General features: G+C 39.3%; 1 protein-coding gene across 7 annotated transcripts in view; it reads left to right on the top strand.

Moving 5' to 3' along the window:
* SLC45A4 (solute carrier family 45 member 4) overlaps positions 1-24,595 on the top strand; it is an 89,956-nt gene that overhangs the window by 44,552 nt on the left and 20,809 nt on the right. For 6 of the 7 annotated variants that reach the window (XM_074888874.1, XM_074888914.1, XM_074888921.1 and 3 more), the window contains exon 2: positions 4,567-5,183. In XM_074888874.1, the coding sequence (XP_074744975.1) occupies positions 4,940-5,183 (244 nt within the window). In that variant the 5' untranslated portion in view covers positions 4,567-4,939. Of the gene's footprint in view, positions 1-978; positions 1,021-4,566; positions 5,184-24,595 lie in introns of those variants that run through there. The other variant, XM_074888894.1, reaches the window with a different exon arrangement.

The following is a 24,595-nucleotide window of genomic DNA, read 5'->3' as shown; positions in this document are numbered from 1 at the left end:
AATGAATTGTTTCTTACACCAGTAAATGCCTTAAGGATTGCCTAATGGCTTCAGAGGAAAAAAACCCTCCTGAAGATTTGAAATTTTCTCATGGTATCCGGTATCCAGTTGGGCCCATTTAACTGTTATCTCCTTGCCAAGCTTTATTACTGCTTAATAAAGTGTGTGATTACCTGAAACTTGCTGCATACTCCATAGCTTAATTAAAGTCATATGCTTTGGCACTAGTTCAGAAATCTAGTTGCTTGTCAAACAGTACATTCCTATTCCTAGTTAGCAGGAGATATCTGGAAACATGCATTAAAAACAGTTCAGCCTTAAGATTTGGGCAGGATCACTGTTAACCCCAATTATTTTGGTATTGATGGGTGTACTACTAATCTTTTGACCTCCAGATGATGGTATCACAAATGCAAAAACACTGGTTGTCAACCTTTAAGTCCTAAACTTACAAAACACACAGAGAAGTGTGATAGAAGTCATTTGCCTGAGGCATTGCGTTGCGTAATTGTCTAGCGTGAGCTTTTTGTGCATCTCTAGCATCTTAGTGCTTGCTAGGGAGAAGAAAACCATTGAATTTTGTGGGCCACAAGTATGACCTATATAACTCCTCTTTCGAAAACCCCAAGGAAAGGCAGTAGTTTTCCTCTGGTTCTTTGATAGTTCGTGTGTTTTGTCTATGAACACTACCTATTTGAGGCACAGGATTATTGTGATACGTCCTTGTCCGGCCTGTAATGTGTTTTGTGCTTCATGTAGCCATGTTATGACTTATGTCTAGATGGATGATAGATAGTAAAAATATAACAGATAAGATTACAAGCAATTTGAGCAGCTTTTATAAAATTTTGCTTACAGATTAGTTTTCAGAATATATTACTTGCCTGTCTTGTTGAAATATTAACTACTGCTTTATAGGGTTTGTCATTGTTGCAGTGTGGCCGAAGGTCAAAGTAAAATGTGCAATTAGGTTGAAGAGCTAGAGTAATCGGTCCCCGCCTCCCATAAACACTTTGCAAGGTAGGAATATTTCTGTATCTAAACTATTCATACCCAACCTCTGTACAATACCCAACATGAACTTCTGTCCATGGCTGAAATTCTTCATTCTACTTCCTTTTGTTGGTAGTGAAAATTCCTTTTAAAACTTTATGGAAAGTATAATGAGAGTGCATGGCAGAATGGGGGACATGGTCTCAGCTTCCTGAGATAAATGCCCTCTAATGTGCCAGCTGACACTTTTAAATTATTTTGTTTAGCTGCTACATGGCTGGATGGTCAGAAGGGTACAGGTGAAAGGGAGGCTGTCTCTGAAACCTTTTGCCTCTTGACATCTGTTTGAGGAAGGGATGTGAGCTCTCTTAGTACCTGTTCTGCTTGAATGAGAGGTAAAATGTAAGTCTAATTTATCACTTAAGAAATAGGCCAGCATTATCATTTTTTAGGTGGAGTCCGTGAAATAAAGCCTTTGAACTGCGTGAGTAAAGGGACTGCATTGGGAATTACCATGGATATTCAATATTACAATTTTTAAAAATTATTGTCAATTAAGGTTTGGCTTTACTAGCCAACGAACACGAAAAAAGTTTGCTAGATGCAGATGTGGGAGCATGCCCTCTTCGGTGTTTTAATCCACCTCCTCTTTAGATGCCATTTAGTTTGGAGTTCTTTGCTGCATAAAAGCTTCTGTAATATTTACTTCCAGCAGGTAAATGAATTTGTCTCCCTTTTTGATAAGGAAGAATGCCACTATTCAAACTTGCCAAAATCAAAATGAACTTGGAAGAAACAACAGCAGAATCTGGATCGGTCTAAAATGAGTATGAACACAACCTAGCAGGACTTATAAAAGAACTGGAAGACCTTTCTGAGAGGCTCTTGTTATTCTCTGGCTCTTACATTAGACATGCACTTGGAGTCAGATGAAAGTGCTGCAGGAAGACTAGCGTTATGCTTACCACAAAATTGGCATAATGGAACAGTAATTCTCTGTTCCTTTAGATAAAACCTGTCCATTGTGCCTCTTGCTATTGCAGTTGAATACTGTAACTGCTTTTTCTGGCATGTTTAAAATATACTGTTCTTATCTGTGTCAATTACAGCTTCAAAGTCTACCTCCATCTATCATCCATTATTCCTGTCTCTTAAATTATCTGATCATTCCCCATCATCTTCCACTTCAAGAATAACTTTTTCAGTCATCCCTTAAGAGTCTTGCTCAAATGGGCTAAATCTCAGATACCCTCTTTATTGTTTCCAGTGACAAATGCTCCCAGCCTGTGTCATCCTGCTTGTGTATGCAGGCTGCCCCAGTGCATCATAAAACATTCTGGAGTGATGAACAGCCTCCTCTCTGCCTCATTCTGCTACTCTGTAATTGCAGCTTGAATGAGGTGCTTAGGGAAATTGAGTTAAATCCTTCATAGACAGTTGACAGGAGGGGAAATTAAGCATAAGAAAACATTAGAGACTTTAAAGCCATCTTGTGCAGGAGTGTTATCCATGACCTGTAGTCAATATACATGTTCTGAGTGATTTCTGAATAATAAGAGCTGATATATAAACTTTTAAATTCTACTGAATGTAATTTTCCCAGAGTGGGCCATCCATTAAACATTTTATGATTAGTCTGCAACTAAAATAATTGCTCCTACTCTGGAATGTGTATTTTGTAGGTTTTACTCACCCAGGACTTGTGTTATGAAAAGCGGATGTGTGTTTTTCTTAATACACACAGTACTTAACTATATGCTTATGATAAACTAATAGCCCTTCAAGGATTGAGTTGAAACCTCAGACAGTAAAGCAAAGTAAGAGAATTGCATCCCTTCTCCCTCTTGATGAGTTCAACACTGTTAACTCCTGGAAGGAGGCAGATGAACTCTGCTGCATGCAGGAGCTTAGCAAATTCAAACCCTGACCGGTGGAAAGAAGAACGTTTATAAAAACAAGGTGCTTCTGAAGAACTTGAACAAGTACCTGTCTGTGCCATAATTCACTAACCCTAGGCAGTGCATCTCATCTCTTCCTGTTAATTGAGTGGGTGGAGAAATGCTTTTCTTGAATCCTTTTTGTTCTGAGCTACTTAATGCTTATAGATTAAAGCTTGGCACTTAAGACTTGGGTTATGGCACTTGTGTTCAGTAAGTGATTTTAACTTCTCTTGTGATTTAAAGGTTTGGTTATCTCAAAAGCAAAATATAGTATTAAGTTGTTACTGAGGTGATCAAATCAGAGAACAGTAATCTTGGAGACCCTGAGAGGAGAAAAAGCCCAGACCAGAAAAGATGTGTTTGAATGGAAGAACAAAATACCACGCAATAAAATGCACTGGAGGTACAGCTCGAAGGAGGGTATCCAGGAGGGAGTGCTCAAGATGATGTTCCCCTGCTGCACTTGTAGTAGAACAGTGTGTCGCTGAAACAGAGTTGCTGTTGTGATGTGCTTTAAACCCCAAACATGTCATCTTTTTCTTAAGGCTCATTTTTAGGTTCACCACTTAATGATCTGGTTTATGCTCTAGCCCACAGAGGGTTTTTGTTGCTACAACTGAAGGGACAGGGAACTGCAGTGTGGGGACTTCTTAGGCCAGCTTTGCTGCCACAGCCAGCATCTCATGGAACCATAACCCTGAGGGGTTTTGTCCTGGGATACGAGTTCAGTCTCACTGTGCACAGATGTTAATATGCATCTTTCTAGTACAAACATTGTGTAATCTGACTCTTTATAAAATGCTTTCTTTCTTTCTCCTAAGTGCTTAAACACATTTTGGTTGACGTGGTACAGTGTGTATGTCTGCTTAGACTTTGTCTGTGGCACAAAGGAGGGGGAAACACAGAAGAAGCTTGTCTTACCTGGTTGGAATATATTTTAATGTATGGTAGAACATATTGTACCATTCTACTCTCATGGACTTCAGGAGCCTCGTAGCATGTGGGAGTAAGATGCTCTAGTCTTCTGTGCAGATAGTGGAGATGGATGTGTATGCTGTATATAGCTTCATTAGAAGCTTAAATATTTAAATATCAATCCTTCGAGTTTAAATTTCTAATGGCTTATTCTTGCTCATGCTTGCTTGAGGAATATCTTCATTATAAGATGGTATGATGGTTACTGCAAAGTAATTGGCAACTTCCAAAAGTCTAAACAGATGTCTGGCCAGTGAGTAAATGGTAATTGATGAATCATCTTCCTGGCATAGTACTAGAATATCCTATGCTGCTTCTGAAATGGAACCTGTATTAAATTTCCCAGAATTTGTTGGTCTTGTGCTTGATGTTCTGAGGATCTTGGACAAATGCATTGATACATTCTTCTGTGGCTTCATGTAGGACCAGAAACTGGAGGAACTTACGAGTACAGTTAAACATCCTCTAACTATGAGGAGTAACTGCATTTCAATGGAAAGTCCAGAGGTAGGAGGGAATGTGGAATAAAAGACCCTACATTAGGCAAGGACAATGGAAAGCATTAAGCAGGAAATAGGGTATATGGTTAAGGGGGGGAGGGGGCACAATATCCTGAAAAATGCTATTGAAAATTTTAAATGCTTGCTTTTCATTTCAGATTAATCAGCCACTCGATGGGGATTAACAGTGGAGCACCTCTTTGTGTCGCCTTTCCACCTCTCTGTAGCAAGAATAACAACTTCAGCACTTCTTCAATAATAATTATGAAACTGGTATTAACTGAATGGCAATTATGGATTTTTAACTCTAACTCACAGTAAACCAGCAAGCCATATGTTGAAATTCCTACCAAATAGCTTTTCATTCTTAATGTCTCATATCTATACAAGAAGTTGCAAGATACCTGTTTGTACAAGAGGAATATAAGCATTACTTGCCTGAGGAACAGAAGCTGAAAGAAGACACCCTAACTTGTTCGTGGAGTTATGGTAGTATTATTTATATAGATATAACAAATATATATATTTTTTATGGTAATGAAAATGGCTCCCCAGAATGCTGACTCGGAATCTATGCAAGTTCAAGATCTACCTGTGGCACAGCTTCAGAAAACAGAAAACAAAGAGAATGAAAGCAGGGAGGAGACCATTAGTGAAGGATCCATAGACCGGATTCCAATACGCCTGTGGGTGATGCATGGTGCGGTAATGTTTGGCAGGGAATTTTGTTATGCCATGGAGACAGCTTTGGTAACACCCGTATTGTTACAAATTGGTAAGTAATTCTCATTTCTGTTAATAGAAACTTTCTGTATCTTTTTACATCGATTGAAGTCAGAGGAAGAGGGAAGTAGGATCTGCCAACTGAAAATACACAAGGCAAAAAGGATTTTGTTTTTGTTGTTGGCTGTGCCACAGATTCAATTGCATGACTGTGAAGTGGGAAGGATTTCTATATTCATTCATCTTCTGTCTAATAATTGCTTTCCCCTGTAAAAACTTTAACCTGATTTAAGTGTAAAATTCTTTACTAAAAGGTAAGTGTCCTAGAAACTAGAAACAACATTAGACTATAAAGGACTGGAATGAAGCTTTTTCATTTGTGGAGAAATGCTTCAGGTTACAGTACTCTAGAATAAATTGTTAGATAAATTGGCTTTTCTGACGACTAGTGGAATATTGCATTTATTTCCCCTAGTGAGTCTTGTTTTATGTGATTTAATCTGCCTGTAACACATGAATATATATGAATAAACCATGTTACCAATAGATTTAGATGATAATAATGGGGGGTAATGGGATTTAGAATAGGAATAAACAGTGTCAGATTTTATGATAAGTACTGTAATTAGGTTTCCAATAAACTGCTTACAGTATTAACAGTATTACCTTATCAAATGCAGAAAATCATGTTCTTTATCAGATAGCAGAAAATATTACATGAAACTGAATTAAGTACTAGACTGTGTGTGCTTTCAGGAGTGAATAAACAATGATGTGTGTGCACTGTATAAGTGTGTAATATATGCACATTATGTTTGCTTTGGCTTATACATGCAGTTGTGCCTTACAGCATGCTCAGTCGTGGCCAAACAGAAGCACCTGACCAACCCTCTGAAATAATGTTCATTGAATACTATTTACAACATTGTTTAAAAAATTCCAGGTTAGCATCTGAAAACATTTGTATCTTTATATCTGATATAACAAAAGGGCATAAGAGACTGAACTTGTGAGCATGCAACATAGATTGTATGGTGCAGTCTTCCTGCAGTTAAAAACATGTTTTCATATGAAATTACTAGTCTGTTTCTTTTGAATCAGAGGGGTCAATCAGTGCAGTTAGGGCCATGAGAGATACTGATGAGTTATGCCTCCAGGTTTTCCTGAAAATTTTCATTTTTCAGAGTTCATCAAATGTCGTTTTCAGATCTATTGGTGGCATAGTTAAAATAGATTATAAGTCTTCACCAAATAGGAGCTTGCTGATCAACTTGACTTGCTGAATAAAACACATGCAACTTCATCTAGGAATGTTTATAATGTGCATAACTTGTTTTGAGAGTCTGTCTTTTGGGTAAGTTGAGATTTAGACTTAAGTAATTTGTACTAGCAATGTTGGTTCAATTACTGTCTACCATGAATGCAAAAACTTACATCCTGCTTTGTGTGGAGAAGACACCTAGTTTTTGCAAGTGACCTGTACTTTTTGGTTCACTTTCTTGTTTGTGCTGGCACTTGGATGTTTAAAATGTTTAAATAAGCTGACTTTACCTTACCACAGAGTAAGGTCAGACAGTGTAAATAAATGTTCTTAATTACTGACCAGTCTACTAGTTTACATTTTTTTGGTGAGCTCTTCTAGCAGATCTGTTTCCTCCTGATAATTGAGAAATATCTCTTCCCTTCCTTCCCTAACCCCAGTGATCACAATAACATTGGGATTTGGGGGAAGGGAAGAGAAGAGCTCTCTTTTCTGTAAGAGCTGGCAAACAACAAAGCAATGCGAAAGGCTGTGGGGATGCAATGATGATGTTCCATGCTATAGAGATAACTGGAGGTAGCTGGTTACAAATGTTAGTGCTTTGGGAACGAATTGAGATCTTTCGTGCTCTAGCTTATGTTTCCTCAGTGGGGGAATAAACAATGTTGGATTCACTGAAGGGTTAAGTTATTCACGGGTGACTTATCTAGCCTGTTTGGTAATTACCTCTTACATGGTTCTGTTTACCTTTATCAACCTCAACATCTGTCTGCCTCAACATGAGCTATATTTATTCCTCACTGGAGGGGGTTGCATATAGCTGTTGAACTGCTGTAATATTCCCTTTGCTTCTTGTTTTGGTAAAAGCAACATTCAGTTGTTTTCTGTGAGATTAAATTGGTTTGATAAACTATTTTTGAGAAGTGGCACCTGGGGAAGTGTGGTGATTCAACCAGCAAACTCTGCTTGTAATAAATTGAAGAACCAGAAGCCTTTTGGGTACTCTTCCTTACAGATGGATGTTGAATATTAACAATTAAGCTCTACAGTGTGTGCTTGTGTTCTATATCTCAGAAAACTTCACTGAAATAATCTGAGATTCTTATCAGATACCACTATTAAAACCTTAGGCACGTTAGTATGATGTTGCACACTTCGTGCTCACAGGTATTTGATTTCCCTAGCTGTTTGTGTACCCTGGGTCAGAGGTGTAGTTATGGTTTGACAGATGAACAACCTGTCCTACTTGTTCTGTAAGACATGAGATTTCAGCAACTGAAGGAGGAGATAGTCCCTTGCGTAGTCCCTTTTCAATTCAACAGAGGTTGAATTCTTAATGTGTTTAAATTTCCTGAACTTTTGAATTCTTAACAAAAGAACTAAAGGCAGCAGTCGGAGCTGCTTGGATGGATGGATACTGTGAATTGGAAAGATCTGGAAGTGCCTGAGTTGCTCTACCCCTACTGAAACAAGTTCTGATTTGTAACTTTAATCTTTTGTCTTTATTACTATGCTTTAGATTGATGTTACATTGCCTTGTCAGAAATGCAGCTACAAATCTAGAACAGTCTTGTAGTCATAACTGGGCTTTAGTAGCTTAGCAACCAGAACAAGCCAAATATATATTACATGTTTTTTATTCAAACTTGCTCTTTGATTCCTTGCTATCTGCAGCTTAAGAATTCAAAATGGGGCAGCTAACTTGTTTAGAAGAATTCAGAGGATATAAAAACATGCCAAATATGAGAAGTGGCAGGCTGACTCCAGATAAAATTATATTAGTTGGTATTTTTACAAGTTTTGCTCTCTAGAAATCTTCATTAACGTTTTTGAGACCCATTCAATCAGCAGTTCTTTGCAGCCAGCATTAAAACTTCAATAAAAAATAAACTGTCAGTGCCTTCAGTGCTCTAGATTTACTTGTTCATTGGTCTAAGGTTTTTGAGAAACTGAGTGATTTCATGTTACTCTTGAGTATGTTCTGTGCATTAACAGTACTGTCGGCTTCCCCTGTCACATTTCAGCCATGTATTATAAACTCCATTGGAGCAGGATGAGACCTTTGTTTTCTGAAACATCAGGTACTTCGTGCTGCTTATCTGTGAGAGGGAATTAAAATCCCTGTTATTGTTTATAAATGACAGTGCATTTTCTTCCATCATTACATTTGGCTTCCAAGGATTAAATCTCTAAAACTCCTTCTGGTTCATAACAATTCATCAAAAATTTAGATACACCTTAAAAATTATTTTTCAAGGGATTTTGAGTGAATAAGTGAGGAGAAACTGATGACTGATATGGTGTAAATTTAGAGAAACTTAGCTTTTTGAAGAAACCTTTTCAACGAAATCACAATTCTGTTAATCTGAAATTGACAAATTATGTTATTATATAATTATTAAAATATTAGAATTATTATTAAATTATATTATGAATGGCTTAAAGTGTTATTTCAGTTGTCATTCAAGCACAAATTAGGTTGTAATGCAAGCAGTAAATCCATTTTAGTTCTTCTGAGAGGTGGGATCTATGTGCCTGTTTCATTAGGACTACAGAAGGGAAAAAAATGTATTCTGTGATTTGGGATGGCTGCTGTTTTCAACATGAAAAACTTGCTGTCTGACTAAATAAGTAGTGGTAGCTGTAAACATAAAGTTTCACATTTTATATTTAATATGATAAAAGCTTTGCCAAGCCTTTACTGTTGCTTCAAAGTCTCTTCCCAATGCTATCGAGTGTTCTATGAATAGTTAATAGGCACAGAAGTGACTGTCAGCACCAGAACTGTTCCTCATTCCCCTGCATAAATTAAATATATTACACTTAGTGCTTTTAAAAAGAAACTGTGTACATTTACATAAGGGAAGACATGAACAGTTTACATGTGCTGCTTACCTTTATAATGCCACCTAAATTTAGGGATGTTTCTCTGGTATACAGTACAGGAATACCCTTGATTTTTATGCATTTCATATCTGAGTGCCTATCTGTGATGTCATTACTTTGTTTTGCTGTGAGAGTTAATGGGCTCTTGTAGTAAACACTAGCTAGTCTAGCATTAAATATTGAAGTTGGTCAGTTTAAGCTTAACCCTGAGCATGATGGTGTTCCTAGACAATAACACTAAGGAATAGCATTTCTGGAAACTGTATTTCAGTGGTAATTAGTAGATTTTAATAAAGTGAAAGGCTGAGCTAAGCAGAGCAGAATACCATAGGTTACTTTTGTTTGGAAAACATTCTTTCTCATTATATGCCTTTGAATCAGCAAAATACTGTAGTCAGTCATGTCTCATGAGACATATTTCTGATGTCTCCTACATGTAGAAAAGCCGTTTGGGGGTTTGGGCTGTCATTTCTCAGTTAAAGCATTTAGACATAATATTTCAGAAAAAAATAATCATCTGACATTCAGAACTCTTCCAGCCTAAAGCTTAGCAGAACATGCTTAAAGGGTCTTGAAATCTAGTTCATGTGAAATTGCCAGTATGGAAAAAGCGTGTTAAGCAATAATTCAAACTGCTGATTCTGAAGAATCTCAAAGTGGTAGCTGAGAAGTTGTCATGCTGAAGAGATTTAATATTATGGAGTGAACTTTTAGTATGAAGTAGTGAATCTCCTCATTGAAATTTAGTGTTGATACCTGTCAGGGAAGAATACGTGTAGGTAAAAAGGAGATTATGGAGATGTATTTAGAAACCAAGCTTGAAATGTTACAGATAAGTTAGCTTTTAGGTATGTTTCTTCAAAGGATTTAAGGTATCAACTGCTGACTCAATTCAGTGTGGAAGGGGATAGTCTTCCTAAGGCTAAGCCTGAGATCAAAGGAAATCCAAAAACCTTAAAGAACTGGTGAGAGAGAAGGGAACAAAGGGATTGGATGAGCTGTTGGAGACTGCCTGTAATTCAAGTGAAAAAAGGCTGGCTGACTGGAAAAACCCACAGATGGAGGAAGCTCTTCAACATAAAGGAGCACTGACTATTTCAGCTCAAGTGTTGAGTTTATTCCTCATCTCTGCCAGAGGTTACATTTGTTATATGTATTTATAACTTTTTACGAAGCTCTGTCTTACCATTTGAGCTGTGCCTTGTCTTACCAGGAAGAAACAGAGTTGCTGTAACCTGCTCTTTGACTCTCAAAGTGAAATATCTGTACAGTCCAGCTGCATCTGGGCTCCCAGGCATAACTGCATTCGATGCTGAGAGTGAATTGCAGGATCTGAATTCCTCCTTGGAAGAATTAATGGCTTGAGAGCTGACCTGTCCCAAGAGGGGACTACCACAGCTAACCTAAGACCAAGAATTGAATTTACAGTGGATCCAGAAAACCTAGGATAATAAACACTTAATTAAATACATTTTTCAGCCACGTTCGCTTTGAAGTTAGTCTTTAGGATCATGTAAAGTTTGTATTCAGATCTCAAGTGGTGGAATGTATAAAACTGCAAATATTGTGCCTGAGGCACATGTTAATTGCCCTATAAAACCTCCCCACCCATCATTTTTTACTTATTGACTAATTTTATGCCCACTGAGGGGTTGTGCAAGACTAATTTTACTGTACGTTTTTAACCAACAAGCAAGTCAGTAAGGTTTTCATATTGTGTATCACTGTTCTCTTGCATAAAGTATCTTTTGACCTCAAATCAACAGCAGCACAGTTTTTGAACACATGTAGTCCTTAGTGGAAAGTTTGGCTAAGGATAAGCTTAAGGTACCTTTAAAAGAAGGGTGCTATGCAACTATTAAGATTTTTAATCCTGGGGCAGTAGGAGCACATGCTTCATTTTCATATCAAGGCAAATGCCACGCAGTCTGGCAGTTGTGCAATAACTGTTACTTACAGAGCTTTTTTTATATCAATGTTCTGTTTTTCTTTAAGTAACACTGAATCTGTCCTTCAGAGGCACAACTGATAACACATGGCAGACTTTCAGCTGGGGTAACACGAGGATTCGTGCTGGCTTTGGGATTGTACAGACTGTGTGACTTTGGATGAATAGCCTTACTAGGAAAGGGAAGTTGAGTGCAAAGGAATTCAGAGCCTTCTCCCACAGCACGAAACATGTTTCCTATTACTTAGCAGTAGGTAACTTTTTGTTCCCTTTCTTTTTTTTTTTTGCTGAATAAGGTCTGCTGAAGAAGCTGGTTCTAAAACAAGTCTCATACTTGCTCTGGTACTGTTTTCTCCCATTCCAAATCTCTAACAAATGTCCTTGATCTTTTAATTTTGTGTACTGTGGGAATGTTAATACTTTTTTCCCTTAGCATAAAGAATGTTCACAGTAAAAATTGTGTGTGAGGACACTCTGAATCCTCAGAAGATTTCCTTTTGAGAGCTTGTGTGATCTGAGGTTAGTGAGAGTGACTGTATATGACATGCAGGAAACACGAACAGGTCTGAGAACTAGGGATAGATAGAAAAAGCATGCTGCAAGACAAAGAAAACTGTAAAAATGCAGACTGTTGGCTCTTATAGAAGGACAGAGGTTTAAAAGCAATTTTTGATTTCATCATTATCTCTGTTCAAGTCCTTTTTTTTCTGCAGCTATAGTCATTTTAGTTTGATTTGTAGGAAGAGCTTGAGGCCTCCAAAAATAATCACTCCCCAAGAAGGAAATGGACATATCTATCTTCATGTAGATGCTTCTTTTCACTAGTAAATCTTTCCTGTCTAACATGCTGCTGTCTTTTTGTCTTGAGTAGCCAAAGTTTGAGAGACTAAACATTTTGGAATGACTTAAGAATATTTTTACATGTTTCCCTTCTTTCCCAAATCTCTTGTTCTCTCCTTCCCCAAGGAAATCTAGAAAAGCAGCAGAAATAAGGGCCAGTTAATGCTGCTATAGGCTAATAGTGGTGAACTGGTTATGGGACTGCATTAAATTATAAGGAGATTAGTAGCCAATGGCTTTTAAATTCTTTTGGTCTATTGTAAATGTGCTTTTTACTTCTCTTTTAACATTGGGTCACTGAATTGTCTTACAATTCTTCCCTCTCACACATAATGGACCCACGTTGTTGCTATAGCCAAGATAAACCTATGTTTTCTTCTGCTTTCAAGGGCAGCTTTGGAGTAGAAAGGGACATGTATAGGACTTGAACTGCAGGACCCCTGTATTTTTAGTGCTCCCTTACTAAGATTTCCTGTGGGTTATGGGGAAAGGATGGGAGAAGTAGGGGCAGAGTTTGGCCTCCTAAAAATGTGCTAAAATTGAGTGGTTTTAAACATGCATCCTAGCCTAAACCCTTCCTCTTAATCTGCTTTCCACCCACATACACTCTCTGCCAAATTTTCAAAGCCTGCATCTTTTTATACTTCTGCCTAAACACCCTCTAGGAGAGCAAGATGTCAGGTGAACCTGTGAATGTTTGTGCATGCACAATGGCTGCCTGAGTTTCTTTTCTGTTCAGAATTTGAGTTTGACCCGCACCTCTGAGAGGTAATTTTGCCATAGTGATAACAGATGAAACACAATAGTACTTCCATGTTCTTTATTACAAAGTAACTGCCACCAGGGCAATTTTCCAGCAAGCAATTGCCTGTTCTTTACTGTAAAAAGAAACCTTTCAGCTCTTTGGATGGGGTTTTGGTGATGGAGACCTGCAGATGCAGAACCGAGATTCGGGTGCCCAAATTTTGAAACTTGCAATGCCAAGACTCAAATCAATGTCTTCCTGTTGAACCTGGATTGTGAAACAGGTTATGAAAAGGGAATGGCTGAGAACTCCTTAATGAACATGAGTCTTACTTCTCAAGGAAATAAATTTAAGACCACTTTTGAAATTAAAAGAGCATCAACAGGCTGTTGCCAAATCACGTAATGCTTTAATAAAGCTTGCTTCAAGAGGATTGTCAAAGCTGCAGCCCCTTAAGCTCTATTCTCCTCTGAGTCTCCTGTGTGCTTGTTGCAACAGTATTTCTGTTGTGACGTGCCCTTTGGGACTCCATTTTAATCATCCTGCTTTAACCAAACAACAGTTGAGAAGGTTTCAGATGCACTTCCTGCAGGCTATTTTGCAAGAAATTATTGGAAAAGTTTTGAGATGCTGAATCAAGTTGATAAAATGTAATACAAATCCACTTAAACAGGGAGAAAACAGGCCATAGATTTTATTTACATTGGTTTGGATAAAGACCCAGTAGCTCATATAACTCCATAAACATATTGCTCTCTCTGAAGTCTTAAGTAACAGTGGGTCCAAAGTGGCACAGATGCAGATTTTTCATGAATAGATAAACCTAGCACTATACTGTCTTAACATTTGGTGATCTTCAGTTGGAACCTCATAGTGGATTTTTTGTGGTGTAGTAGAGGCAGAGCACGGAAACTGAGTATGACCTGGTTTTCTACAGAAATTGGATTTAAAAGGGATTTCATGAGACAAGCAAGTGTAACTTGCCCACAATCAGTGACCTGAAAGCCTAGATGCTGCAAAGAACAGTAAAATGAGTAGGCAGTGAAGGGGAAGGAAAGACTTTCAGCTATGGGCAGGTAATGGCTGGCAAGAGCACTAAAGTACTTAAGTGCTGCTAGACCTAGTAGATGATTCCACTGGTGCTTTGAAACTGAGAAGAGATTCAAGTCCTTCATTTATTGTCACTCCTTACTTGGGGAAAAATGTGTAATCCATGCTCCCACTGCTGGAGAGGATGTCTAGCAAACAAGGTTCCCCCTTCCAGTCACTGTCACTGGAAACTGTTTCATGTCACATAAAATAGCATAAAAGTTCATGAAACCAGGTCTTTGAAATAACTGTGCTGTCTCTGTAGCATCTCGGCTGTTCCTATTCATATTGAATTCCTTTGTAAAGTAGGTGCTTTATGAAGTTGTTTCAACCTTGAAATGCCCCGTGTCCATGTGACATTCTAAAGATTTGGATGCAGATACCTTCTTGGGATTGGATAATCAGAAGGATTTGAGTCTGAGTTTGTATTCTGTATAGGGGGTGGTGACTGCTGCGTTACACTGCTCTTCAGCAAAGTTAGATGCCATCTCACCGGGCTGTGAGGAGTGCTCCATGTGAGGACAGAGCTGATGTTTTGTGTAGACACAGGCCCTGGGCAGCTGGAACCACTCAGACACTCCTGCATGGGACCCCACCAACATTTTGCATAGCAGCTGGAGGGAGACTCTGGAGAAAAGTCAGATAACCTTAAACTGTGGCAATAGAGCAGTTGAATACTGAAATCACAACTTCATCTACCTCCCAGATTACTAAGTAAAAAGCATTTTAGTGAAGCAAACTTTATGCAAATAGAGGCTGAATTACTTGGAAGCCAGAACTGTGGCCACAAAGTAACGTCAAAACAAAATGTCACTGTGACAGGCAGAAACAGCTTCCACGATCAGCTCAAGAAGCCTTAGAACACTTCCAGAGCAAGACTACTTTTCCTCACAGAAGTGCTGATGTGGAGAAAGGTGAATAGAAAGGATCAGTCCCTGCCGTGGCCTGGTTCTGCCCTTGGTATCAGTTTTGTCCTTTGCACCACGAGGCAGTTCAATCTCTCCTAATATGCCAATAAATTTTGTATAGCTTCTGTTCAGATCATCTTAAACTTGAATTTCTATCTTCTGGATCCTGATTTATGTTCTTTCTGGCTCAAGTGATAAACTGAGCTGGATCATTTCTATGTGTTCTCATGTATGGGATGTTTAAAACCACAAATTTCCTCCTTTTATCAGTTGTGCTGCTCTGTAAACAATGGTCTTTCAATAATTCGCTGTATCAGAATTGAAGCCCCTGAGGATAATCTGCAAATTCCAAAAATATTCTGCTGGCTTTAAATGAGCTCTTGATCTGGAGGTGTTTTAATACCTCTTACAAATGTTATATCTGGACACTTCTGGAAATTAAAAGTATTTCTTTGGAGAATGGAGGTCAAGTTCACTTGGAGATCAATACCACTTCAGTAGGTGGTATTAAATTACATATTCTAAAATCAGTATTAAACTTTGTCACTCTAGGAAAAATCTTTGTGAATCTAAACCCAACAGCACACCTCAGGTATTCAGATAAATGATTGTTTATCAGGGTTAATTAGTTGTAGTGAAAACAGTTGCAGTATTCACTGTTTTCCTTGCTTGATTTGGAAAGTCAGGCATAGTGTCTCACCAAGCCAGACATTTTCTGGCAAGGAAGAGTCATTACAGGCATACCTGCTGTCTTACATGGAGTCCATCAGGTGACTTAAAAATGATTGTTTATCATACTCACATGCAAATTAAACAATTTATGTAGTGATGGAATGCCACTGCAGCCTCAAACATCTAATCTGGTGTTTTGTTCCAAGCTACGACAGAAATGAAGAACAGATGCACTGTGCTCTGCTCTTTCTTTCTTCCCTTGAGTCATTATTCCATAAAACTTTATAAAATCAGGTTTCTGGTTACTAGCCTTCAGTGTCAGTTTATCACCTCTGTACTGGTTCTGCACTATATCTGCCTTTTTAGAAAAATTGCTTATTTGAAGGGTTTGGGTTTTTTCACTAAGGGATATTCCTAATATTAATGCCTTTGCAATATAAATTGCTTAGTTTATACTGACTTTAAATAAGAGCAGAAGGAAACTTTGTCATTGGTCTGAAAATTGAGTTTAAAATTTTTTCTTTCCTTTTTGGTTCACCAAATGGGAATATGCGAAGAGCACAGTTTACAAACCTGAACTGGCTATTATCTCAGAGGTCATCACTAGTGCCCTGGGGTGAGCAGCAGTGTGGACACCCCTTCCCGAGTGATTTGCGGGGTCCCCCCAGATACAGAGATGCTGTGTAATGGTGGGGAAGCTGAAGAAGTGCATGGGGGACCTTTCAGGATATTTGGGAACAGAATGAGAAAACAAGATGATATAATTAGTTAAAAAGTTGAGGGTGGCTCTTTCTCTGTGATTTAATTAAGGAGTAGCCCTAACAATTGCTCCCTCCTTCTCTAAGGTAAAAGCCTTGGATCGTAAATCTTGTGCCAGGGACTCCATCGGTTTGGGTAGCAGCCAGCGTGTGGGAGAGGTTATGGATGTAAATTTTGATTGACAGCTGGCTAAACATGAGCCAGCAGTGTGCCCAGGTGGCCAAGAAGGCCAAATGGCATCCTGGCTTGTAGCAGCACCAGCGTGGCCAGCAGGGACAGGGAAGGGATCTCACCCCTGTACTCGGCACTGGTGAGGCCACACCTCAATTACTGTGTTCAGTTTTGGGCCCCTCACTCCAAAAAGGCCATTGAATGACTCGAGTGTGTCCAGAGAAGGGCAACGAAGCTGGTGCAGGGTCTGGAGCACAGGTCTGATGGGGAGCGGCTGAGGGAACTGGGGGGGTTTAGTCTGGAGAAGAGGAGGCTGAGGGGAGACCTCATCACCCTCTACAACTCCCTGAAAGGAGGGTGCAGAGAGGGGGGATGAGTCTCTTTAACCAAGTAATAAGCGATAGGACAAGAGGGAATGGCCTCAAGTTGTGCCAGGGAAGGTTTAGACTGGATATTAGGAAGTATTTCTTTCCAGAAGGGGCTGTTGGGCGTTGGAATGGGCTGCCCAGGGAGGTGGTGGAGTCCCCATCCCTGGAGGTGTTCAAGAGGTGGGTTGACATAGCGCTGAGGGATCTGGTGTAGTTGGGAACTGTCAGTGCTAGGTTAACAGTTGGACTAGATGATTCTGTAATTCTGTAAATGAAGGGGAAAGTTATTTTTCTGTGCTGTGGATTCCTACCTCATTGATGTGGCAAATGTGTTTAAGTTTTCAAATGTTTTTAAGCCGTAACCTTCAGGAGAGAGGTTTGGTACAGCTTCCTCTGTCAGATATGAGAGGATTGCCAAATTAAATCTTTAAAATTATTTAAGTTTCCTTTGTTGGATGACCAAATAATGCTGTGTTGCTGACTATACCTGTAACTCGTCTATAACTCATTCTATTCTTTTATAAGTTCAAATGACAAGAAAAAGGTTACAAGCAGAATGATGTGAAATAAAACTACTTTTCATAATATGATAAAAATACTTGTCTGGTGGTTTGGAAAACAGTTCTGTTCTACTTTGTCCCCATCAGGGTCTAATTCTCATAATTTGCAAGTTTGGAGAGGAAATGTTTGCTGTCTTATTTGTTGGTGTCTTCTGCTTGTTTAACTTAAGTTTTTATTGGTAAATTTATCCTCCCTTGCATAGCCTCACTGATTGTGAAAAGTAACACATGGGAATAAAAACTGCATATAAAAGTCTGCGGTAGGAAGTCTTTTTCATCTTGTGTGATTGCGTTTTATTTCAAACTATCAATTCCAGTTATTTGGTGCAAAGTGACTCCATGGATCTCATTATCCTTCATGTAGAAATACAAGTCATGTAACTTTTAAACAGTGAGCCAGGGGGTGGGGGAAGTCACTGCTCAGGGCCACAGTGTGTTATTTGGAATGCTGCCTGAGACTTGAGGGTTAAGTTCTACTGTAGTTACCAAAATTTCCTGTGTGTGCAACTTTGTAGTATGACCCTGCAGGCTCAAAATACTAAGATCAAGATTTTTATATAGCTAGAGTTTAGGAGACTTCAATGTGAAAGCAGCTCTGCATTTAAATCTCTCCAGTACATGTATAGAACATGTTTCATTGTTCAAGCCAAAACATACAATTTTATAGACGAAGGTGTATCAGAAAGTTTGGAAGTTTGAGGCGGGCTACATAAACCCCAACACCATCTTTTTAATCAGCCCTCATAATTTGATCTGAGAGGGTGGTTTTCTATAATACCCACAATGCTATAATACCCACAAGGCAGGCGGTTGGTGGCATGAATAGCTATAGAGGAAGACCATTTGGGGGACACACACTCACGCCCTCAGTTGATTAAAATTCTCAGTATGATAGTCCTCTTACCAACATTCTATGTCTAGAGATTAAAACAGCTGGTAGACTGCAGTGTTTTTCCTGGAGCAGCAGTCTATATGGAAAACCATGTTTGCAAACTACAACCTGAAGTTCATTTGTTGAGGCAAATAGGAAAAGCACTAATAGGATTTATGTTTCGCTTGATATAGCCACATGAGGAATTAACCTCAATAAAGGCAACTGCGTAGAGGAATGCAGTTTGTCTTTAGGAGCTTAGTGTGGGTTATTTTCAAAATTCTTCTGTTTTTTTTTTTAAAGTATACAATGAATGTGTTAAAAGAATCAGTGTGTTTATGTATAATTCAGCAACATTTTTAAAATAGCAAATAATTTAAAAGTGAATGCAGTATTACTGTTCTTTGACTTTTTTAGCTGGTAGAGCTTCTCAGTAGCACAGTTGTGACAAAAGTGATTGTAGGCAGAGTGTTTATTCTTATCATAAACAAACCTATAGTCCTAAAGACTTTAGAAAGGCCAGAAGGTTGATTTTGCAGTGTAGTGACAATAAACAATACACTTTTTGTAAGCCTTTTATGGGAATGGTGGCTTTTGGGGAGGCTTTGAGTATTGAAAAGGGGCATAAAGCACTTTGAGACTGCATGACATGAATGGCCTAAGGAGTATAGGTAGGATCAATTCAGCTTTTTCCCCTCTGACTAGTTTGGGCATTTCTAGCTGGAAAAAATGCCTTCTAGAATATGAAGCTTATATGAGGTACCAATAATGTTTATTAGCTATTATATTTTTTTGCGTTGGATCAGCTAGGGTAATTATAGAAGGAGCTGCCTGCACCATTTACTGACCCTTAAAAGGACTATGCAAATGTGATCCTGTCTGAAATGTAAAGATCAACTGTCTGGTCAGTAATCCCCGGGAAGATGAAGGTTCTCAGATGGCATCTGCAGGGTACACAGGCCAAAAACCACCTTCCTGACTCACTGTTTTCACATGACTTCCAAGTGTGTAGTCAAGCCTAAAAATTGGGAAGGAGCATGATTTTTATCAATGTGCAAAGACAAGCTCCTGGTGTTTTACACCACTGTACACTTACTGTATTTTCTAATACATACAACTTCAGGCTGAAAATGAACTGTTTTCTTTGCTGCTTATGATTCAAGGGCATGAATGTTGTGCTGACCATACTGGCCTGACTGCCTGCTTGACAAAAAACACTTTTTTGGCTACCTTCAAGTCTGTTTGCCTTCCTTTTTCAAGTTCTGTTCCAGGATACCCTGACCAGATGCCATGCTGGGCTACCTATGTGCCAGTCATTTGTTTGGCACTGTGAACCAGATCCTTCATGGTTTCCTAGTGCATGGGGGTTGGTGAGGTAGAACAGACACATCAGGAGTAAACTTCTGCAGTGAATGAGAGTTTCATATCTAGGTGATGTCTTCAGGCCCAGTGTTTGCTACAATGGTATTTTAAGTTTTAACCTCGAACGAGTCTCATAAAACTTGGGTTGTCCTAGCTGTGCTCTTCATCCTACCCTTGGTTAGTTCCTGTTAATTGTACTTCTATCTCCTCTTGAGGTCTGGTTAGAGCAGTGCAGAAGGGTGGTCAAAGCTTCCATTATGCACGAAATCCTTGCACTGCAGAGCAGCACAGGACTGGAGCACCCAAGGGCTCAGGCTGCACCTGCTGGTGCCCCCTCCCAGCTATAAGTAGCCCCATATTGGATAGGTCCCCATTAAGCAAGTATGATTTTAATTGAAAACTTGTTCTTAAGCAGAACAGAGAAGTCGTTGGTTAACCAGATTTTTTTAGGGGGCGGGAGAGTTCAGTCTGGATTGAACACCCAGAGTTAACAGTTCAGGTTTGGCTCTACTTGGAGGGAAAAATAGATGTTAACACCAGTTTTTGGTTAGGATTTGATTCAGCTGTGTAAGTAGATGGTCATATTCTGGGGTATTAATGTGTTAATCGCTGCAACAAAAGCTCAACTGTTGATTAACAGAACAATCTTGCGAGTTGGTGCTGAAAGATTTTCTATTGTATATGTAAGAGTCTCTTGAGTTTGGGAATTTTAAAGTGTGTCTGAGCCGAAGTGCCTTTGTTAATAAATTTGCCAATATTCTAGAAGTGGTGACGAAAAACCCTATTGAGCTTTGGATAAACTGGGATGCTGCATATCTTCAGGCAACACATGTCACTGTAATTGATGTCTAATCTTGCAGTGAGACGGAGCGGTGAAGTGCTGCAGCGTTACGTAACGCGCGCGGAGTCGAAGTGGGGCATCACGTACAGCTGATGCATTTTAATTACATCCCGTGAAGGCAAGGGAAGGATTAGCGTGGCAAAAGAATTTCTTGATTGCTGCATTCATATACGTGTCTGTATACATTTAGACGCTTGTGAGTGATGGGAAGTGGATGCTAGCGTGGTTGCACGTGACCTTTGAGTCCTTTTGTATCTGCAGCTTGCTTAACTGGCCAGCAACTGGAGACAGCATTTGCAGCCTGGGAGTACATACACTGACACTGTGAAGTGAGCCTCGGGTGGTTATACTGATATATATGTATAGTTGAATACAACCTGTATTTTTCTGGGACTGGAAAGAAAGTTCTCAGCTTTTTATTTGGTGTAAACACCTTTGTTATATCCCTAAAACTGCTCTTCAGTGGAGGTTAAAAGGAATTTTTTTTTTTTATTACTGCTGGTTCAGCACGAAGTTGCATCAGATTTAATCTATGTTCAATTTCAGCTCATTAAGCACTGTGATGTAAATTTTCTTATTAGTGTCAAAGTGATATATTTCTAAATATTGGTTAATAAGTGGGAGAGGAAGAAAAGTTAAAAACAAGTTTCCCAAGAGCCAAAAAGGACGGCATAGATATCTAGAAAACTCCAGTGAATCAGTTTCAGCAGTCGATAGGAGCCCGTGGCAATGTTGCATTTCCTTGCTCTGTAGCTTAATTTCGTGCTGCAGCATGGAGAAAGCTCATTTGGCACTGCCAGTATTTGAGTATGAAAGGTTCAGCTTCTGGTTTAAGTAAATCTGGCACTTTTCACTGGTCTGAACATACCTTGGCAAAAATAAATACCGTCGTTTTGGTAAGGGTATCATTCAGCACAATGTATAGGAATTGCTAAGCAGCTTTACTATAATAACAAATCTACAACAGCAAGTGATTCTTTGGTCTTTCCCAGAGGAGGGCATGTGTCATGTGTTGCCTTTGATTCCTCCTCTTCAGCAGCAGCAGTAGCTGCTAATATTGGCATATATATCTATCTATTAGCAATTGCTTGATACATTAGATAAGAAAGTAGAAAACTGGATTGTTGTAAGGGCAGTAAGCTAGAAGGTTACTCCTGTGGAATTAGGTTAGTAGGAGGGTTAGAAACTTTAAAATAAATAATTGAAGCTTTAAAAGCTTTACTTGACAGCAGTTGTGATCACACTAAAAGGAAAACCAGATTTGCCTGTCTGTAGATGTGTTCTTTCCCCGATGCCTCAGACCTCAGCTGTTCTCAGGCTTTTGCTCCCCCTCTCCCCCTTCCACACATACCTTTGGCTCGCCTCTCTTAACATATGCTTCTCTTACCTGACACAGCACCATAAAACTGGGTTATAAACTAGAAATTGTCAGGGAAGCCACATAAACCTTTCTACAACTTTGGCAGTATAGCAGCAGAGCTTAATGAAACACGGATGACTCCCACAGTTGCCAAATATGAGAAGGGGAGGACAGTTGTAGGAGGTTGAGAAGCAGTAATTGAGCAGAGACAGCAAATGGGAGAACTGGATGATGAAATCCTTTAAGAGGCCTGTCACTTATTTCCTTAATTCCATTTTTCAAAAGTGTTATTTAACCCAACGTGTTTGCTGCTGGCATGCTATTGCATGGGTAATTTCAAAAGCTATTGCTGTACCGAAAGGCAGAATAGCTCTGCCAGAAGGGGATATTACTCGTCTGCAGCTTAAAAACACCTCCAGGACTCTGTACGTGAAACATCGCACTAATATTTCTGTACTGAAGCTGTTGAAGAGCGAGAGCATTGCTTTATTCCCAGTTTAGTTGTTGTTCTTTCAAAATGGGTGGCTCTAGTCTAGTTGTAATAGTTTCCAAATTTTTGCAAGTTGTTTCAGCTGTGAAAGCGTGACTTGCTTGCATCCAACTACTAAGGAAATTTAAAATACGAATTACAAGTTTTAAGGAAACGTTGGACAGTTTTTCCAGCATCTCTAACCTGATTTCATCCTTTTAATATTGTGTTAATTATTTGTTCATATATCTCAGCTTCCTATAGATCCAGCTTTCATCTGTAATCTTGACCTTACGACAGGGAGTGACTAAAGCAGAAACGTAGGGGTATTCTAAAGACATGAATCTGCTGTAAAAGTTTTGGATGTCATAGTGATGCAGGTAGCGGATGCCCATCCTGGAAGAGGAAGACAGACAGTGCTCCAGCCCTCTCCCCTGCAAAGTATCACTTTGGTCCAATGAATTTTTCCTGGTGCATTCAGGGTGGGCTGCAGCTGACTTTTCCTGGTAGCTTTGGAAAGAATTTTCTGCATTTTGCCCTTGAATATCAGTCCTTTGAAGGTACTGTGCTTTTTAAGTCTGTGTAATATTCCTATTAATTATTTGTTCTCTTGATTTTTACTCCCCTCAGTGCTAATAACCCATCCAAGTGGAGGAATTGTGCTTTATCCCTCCACTCTCATGTCCCACAACTGATTCCTCATTTGCACGGAGGAGGCAGCTCTATCCTCACTTCATATCATCCGGAGCACTAACAGACCAGCTGAGCGGGGCTGAGAGCCCAGCAGTCCCAGCCCTCGCGCAGACATCCCTGTTGACAAGAGCTAAACAGGAGGGGGAAGGAGAGCATAGACTTCTTGCAAGTGGGTGATAGTTTGTGCTCCAGAAAAGTATGTTCAGATTGCAGAGTGCACGTACTCCTGCCTGTAAGATGTATGTGATGTGCTGACAGCTTGCGAATGTTGCAGGCTAAGCAGAAGAGCTCTTATTTGACAGGCACAAGAAGAATTTCAGGATGTGAATTTTACCAGTGGGAAGACTGAAGCCACAGTTTTGATATTGCTCCTATTTTATGTGATGATTATTGCAGTAGGTCATTTCTGAGACACTGAGTGAATAAAGATCCCTGCCAACTTGCTAGGCTATCATTTTTATGTAGAAAGCTAGCAGCAATTAAAAACCTCACGGTGCTGATTTTATTGGGAGTTTTTCCACCTGCACTCTTGAAGCTAAGTTGAGGCTTGTGATCACGCATATTGGTCAGTATAATTTTTCTCCAGTGTTGTTGTGCTGTGTGCCACTTGTTCAGAATGGCTTCTGAACAAGGACTCAAGCAAGTGTCATCTTAGCATACAGGCTGGGCAGGCATAATTTAATGAAGAGCAAAATTTTCACATAAAAATGAAGTCCAGTATAGGGCTTCATTTCTTCTCACACCAGCTGTAAGATACTGTGGCATTAGGAGTGCAAATTAGAGACTCTCTCATATGATATGAGACTCTGATTTCAAGGAGTACTTAATGTACTCCCACATTTGGAAACTGCTCAAATCATGGTAATGGGCACCAGGAGAAATTACTGTGCTTTTTCATATCCCTTCTCTGTTGGTCAGAGTTCCTATTTCAATCCAGAAGTTAGAAGGTGGTTTCTCACGGGTGCAATAAACTCAACATACAAGTGCTGACTGTACTGCAGTAGTGCTCAGACCACCACTCAAGTCTATTCCAGTGCACGGGTTCAACATATATTGGCTCAGGTATGGGTTTTTTTGGCAGCTTGGAGTGTGTTACACGAGCTCTAAGCCATTGGAAGCCCTAAAATCTGAGGGGAGATAGCAAGAAGCTAAAGGATTTGTGGTTGAAGTTTCGCGGTGATACAGTTGTCAAAGCAGGCGTGCGGCTTGTTTGCAGTTTCTCTGGGGCACCCAAATGTGTGGCAACTGTATTTTTATTTTAAATGTAAGGGAGTGGATATTGGGGTGCATTTATGAAATTATTTCAGCTACATCCTGAAATCCCTATTCCTCATATAGACACTCCAAAGCTCAAATGCTTGAGTTTGCAGTGGTTTCTAGGATTCTGTAGTAGCAAGATAAAGAGCAGATACTGGGGTTCTAACTTTTTCACAGCTTTTTGACAAGCATTGGTTTTGCTTGCTTACACTCTTTAGAAAACTGCAGTCTAAACAAAGCAGCTTGTATAAGCAATGCATTTTTAAACAGATCAATGTGAAATATTTTTAGCAACACACAGTGTTTTATACAGGGATGAAATTGTGGAATACCAAGTATTTGCAGGGCATGACAGCTTCTTATGTTAGTTCAGAACTTTGTATGGTGTTTACTTTAAGTGTATA

The sequence above is a fragment of the Strix uralensis genome, chromosome 1 (genome assembly GCF_047716275.1).
Source record: "Strix uralensis isolate ZFMK-TIS-50842 chromosome 1, bStrUra1, whole genome shotgun sequence".
Taxonomy (NCBI): domain Eukaryota; kingdom Metazoa; phylum Chordata; class Aves; order Strigiformes; family Strigidae; genus Strix; species Strix uralensis.
The sequence above is the reverse complement of the archived record's forward strand: the minus strand, read 5'-3'. Positions and strand labels throughout refer to the sequence as shown.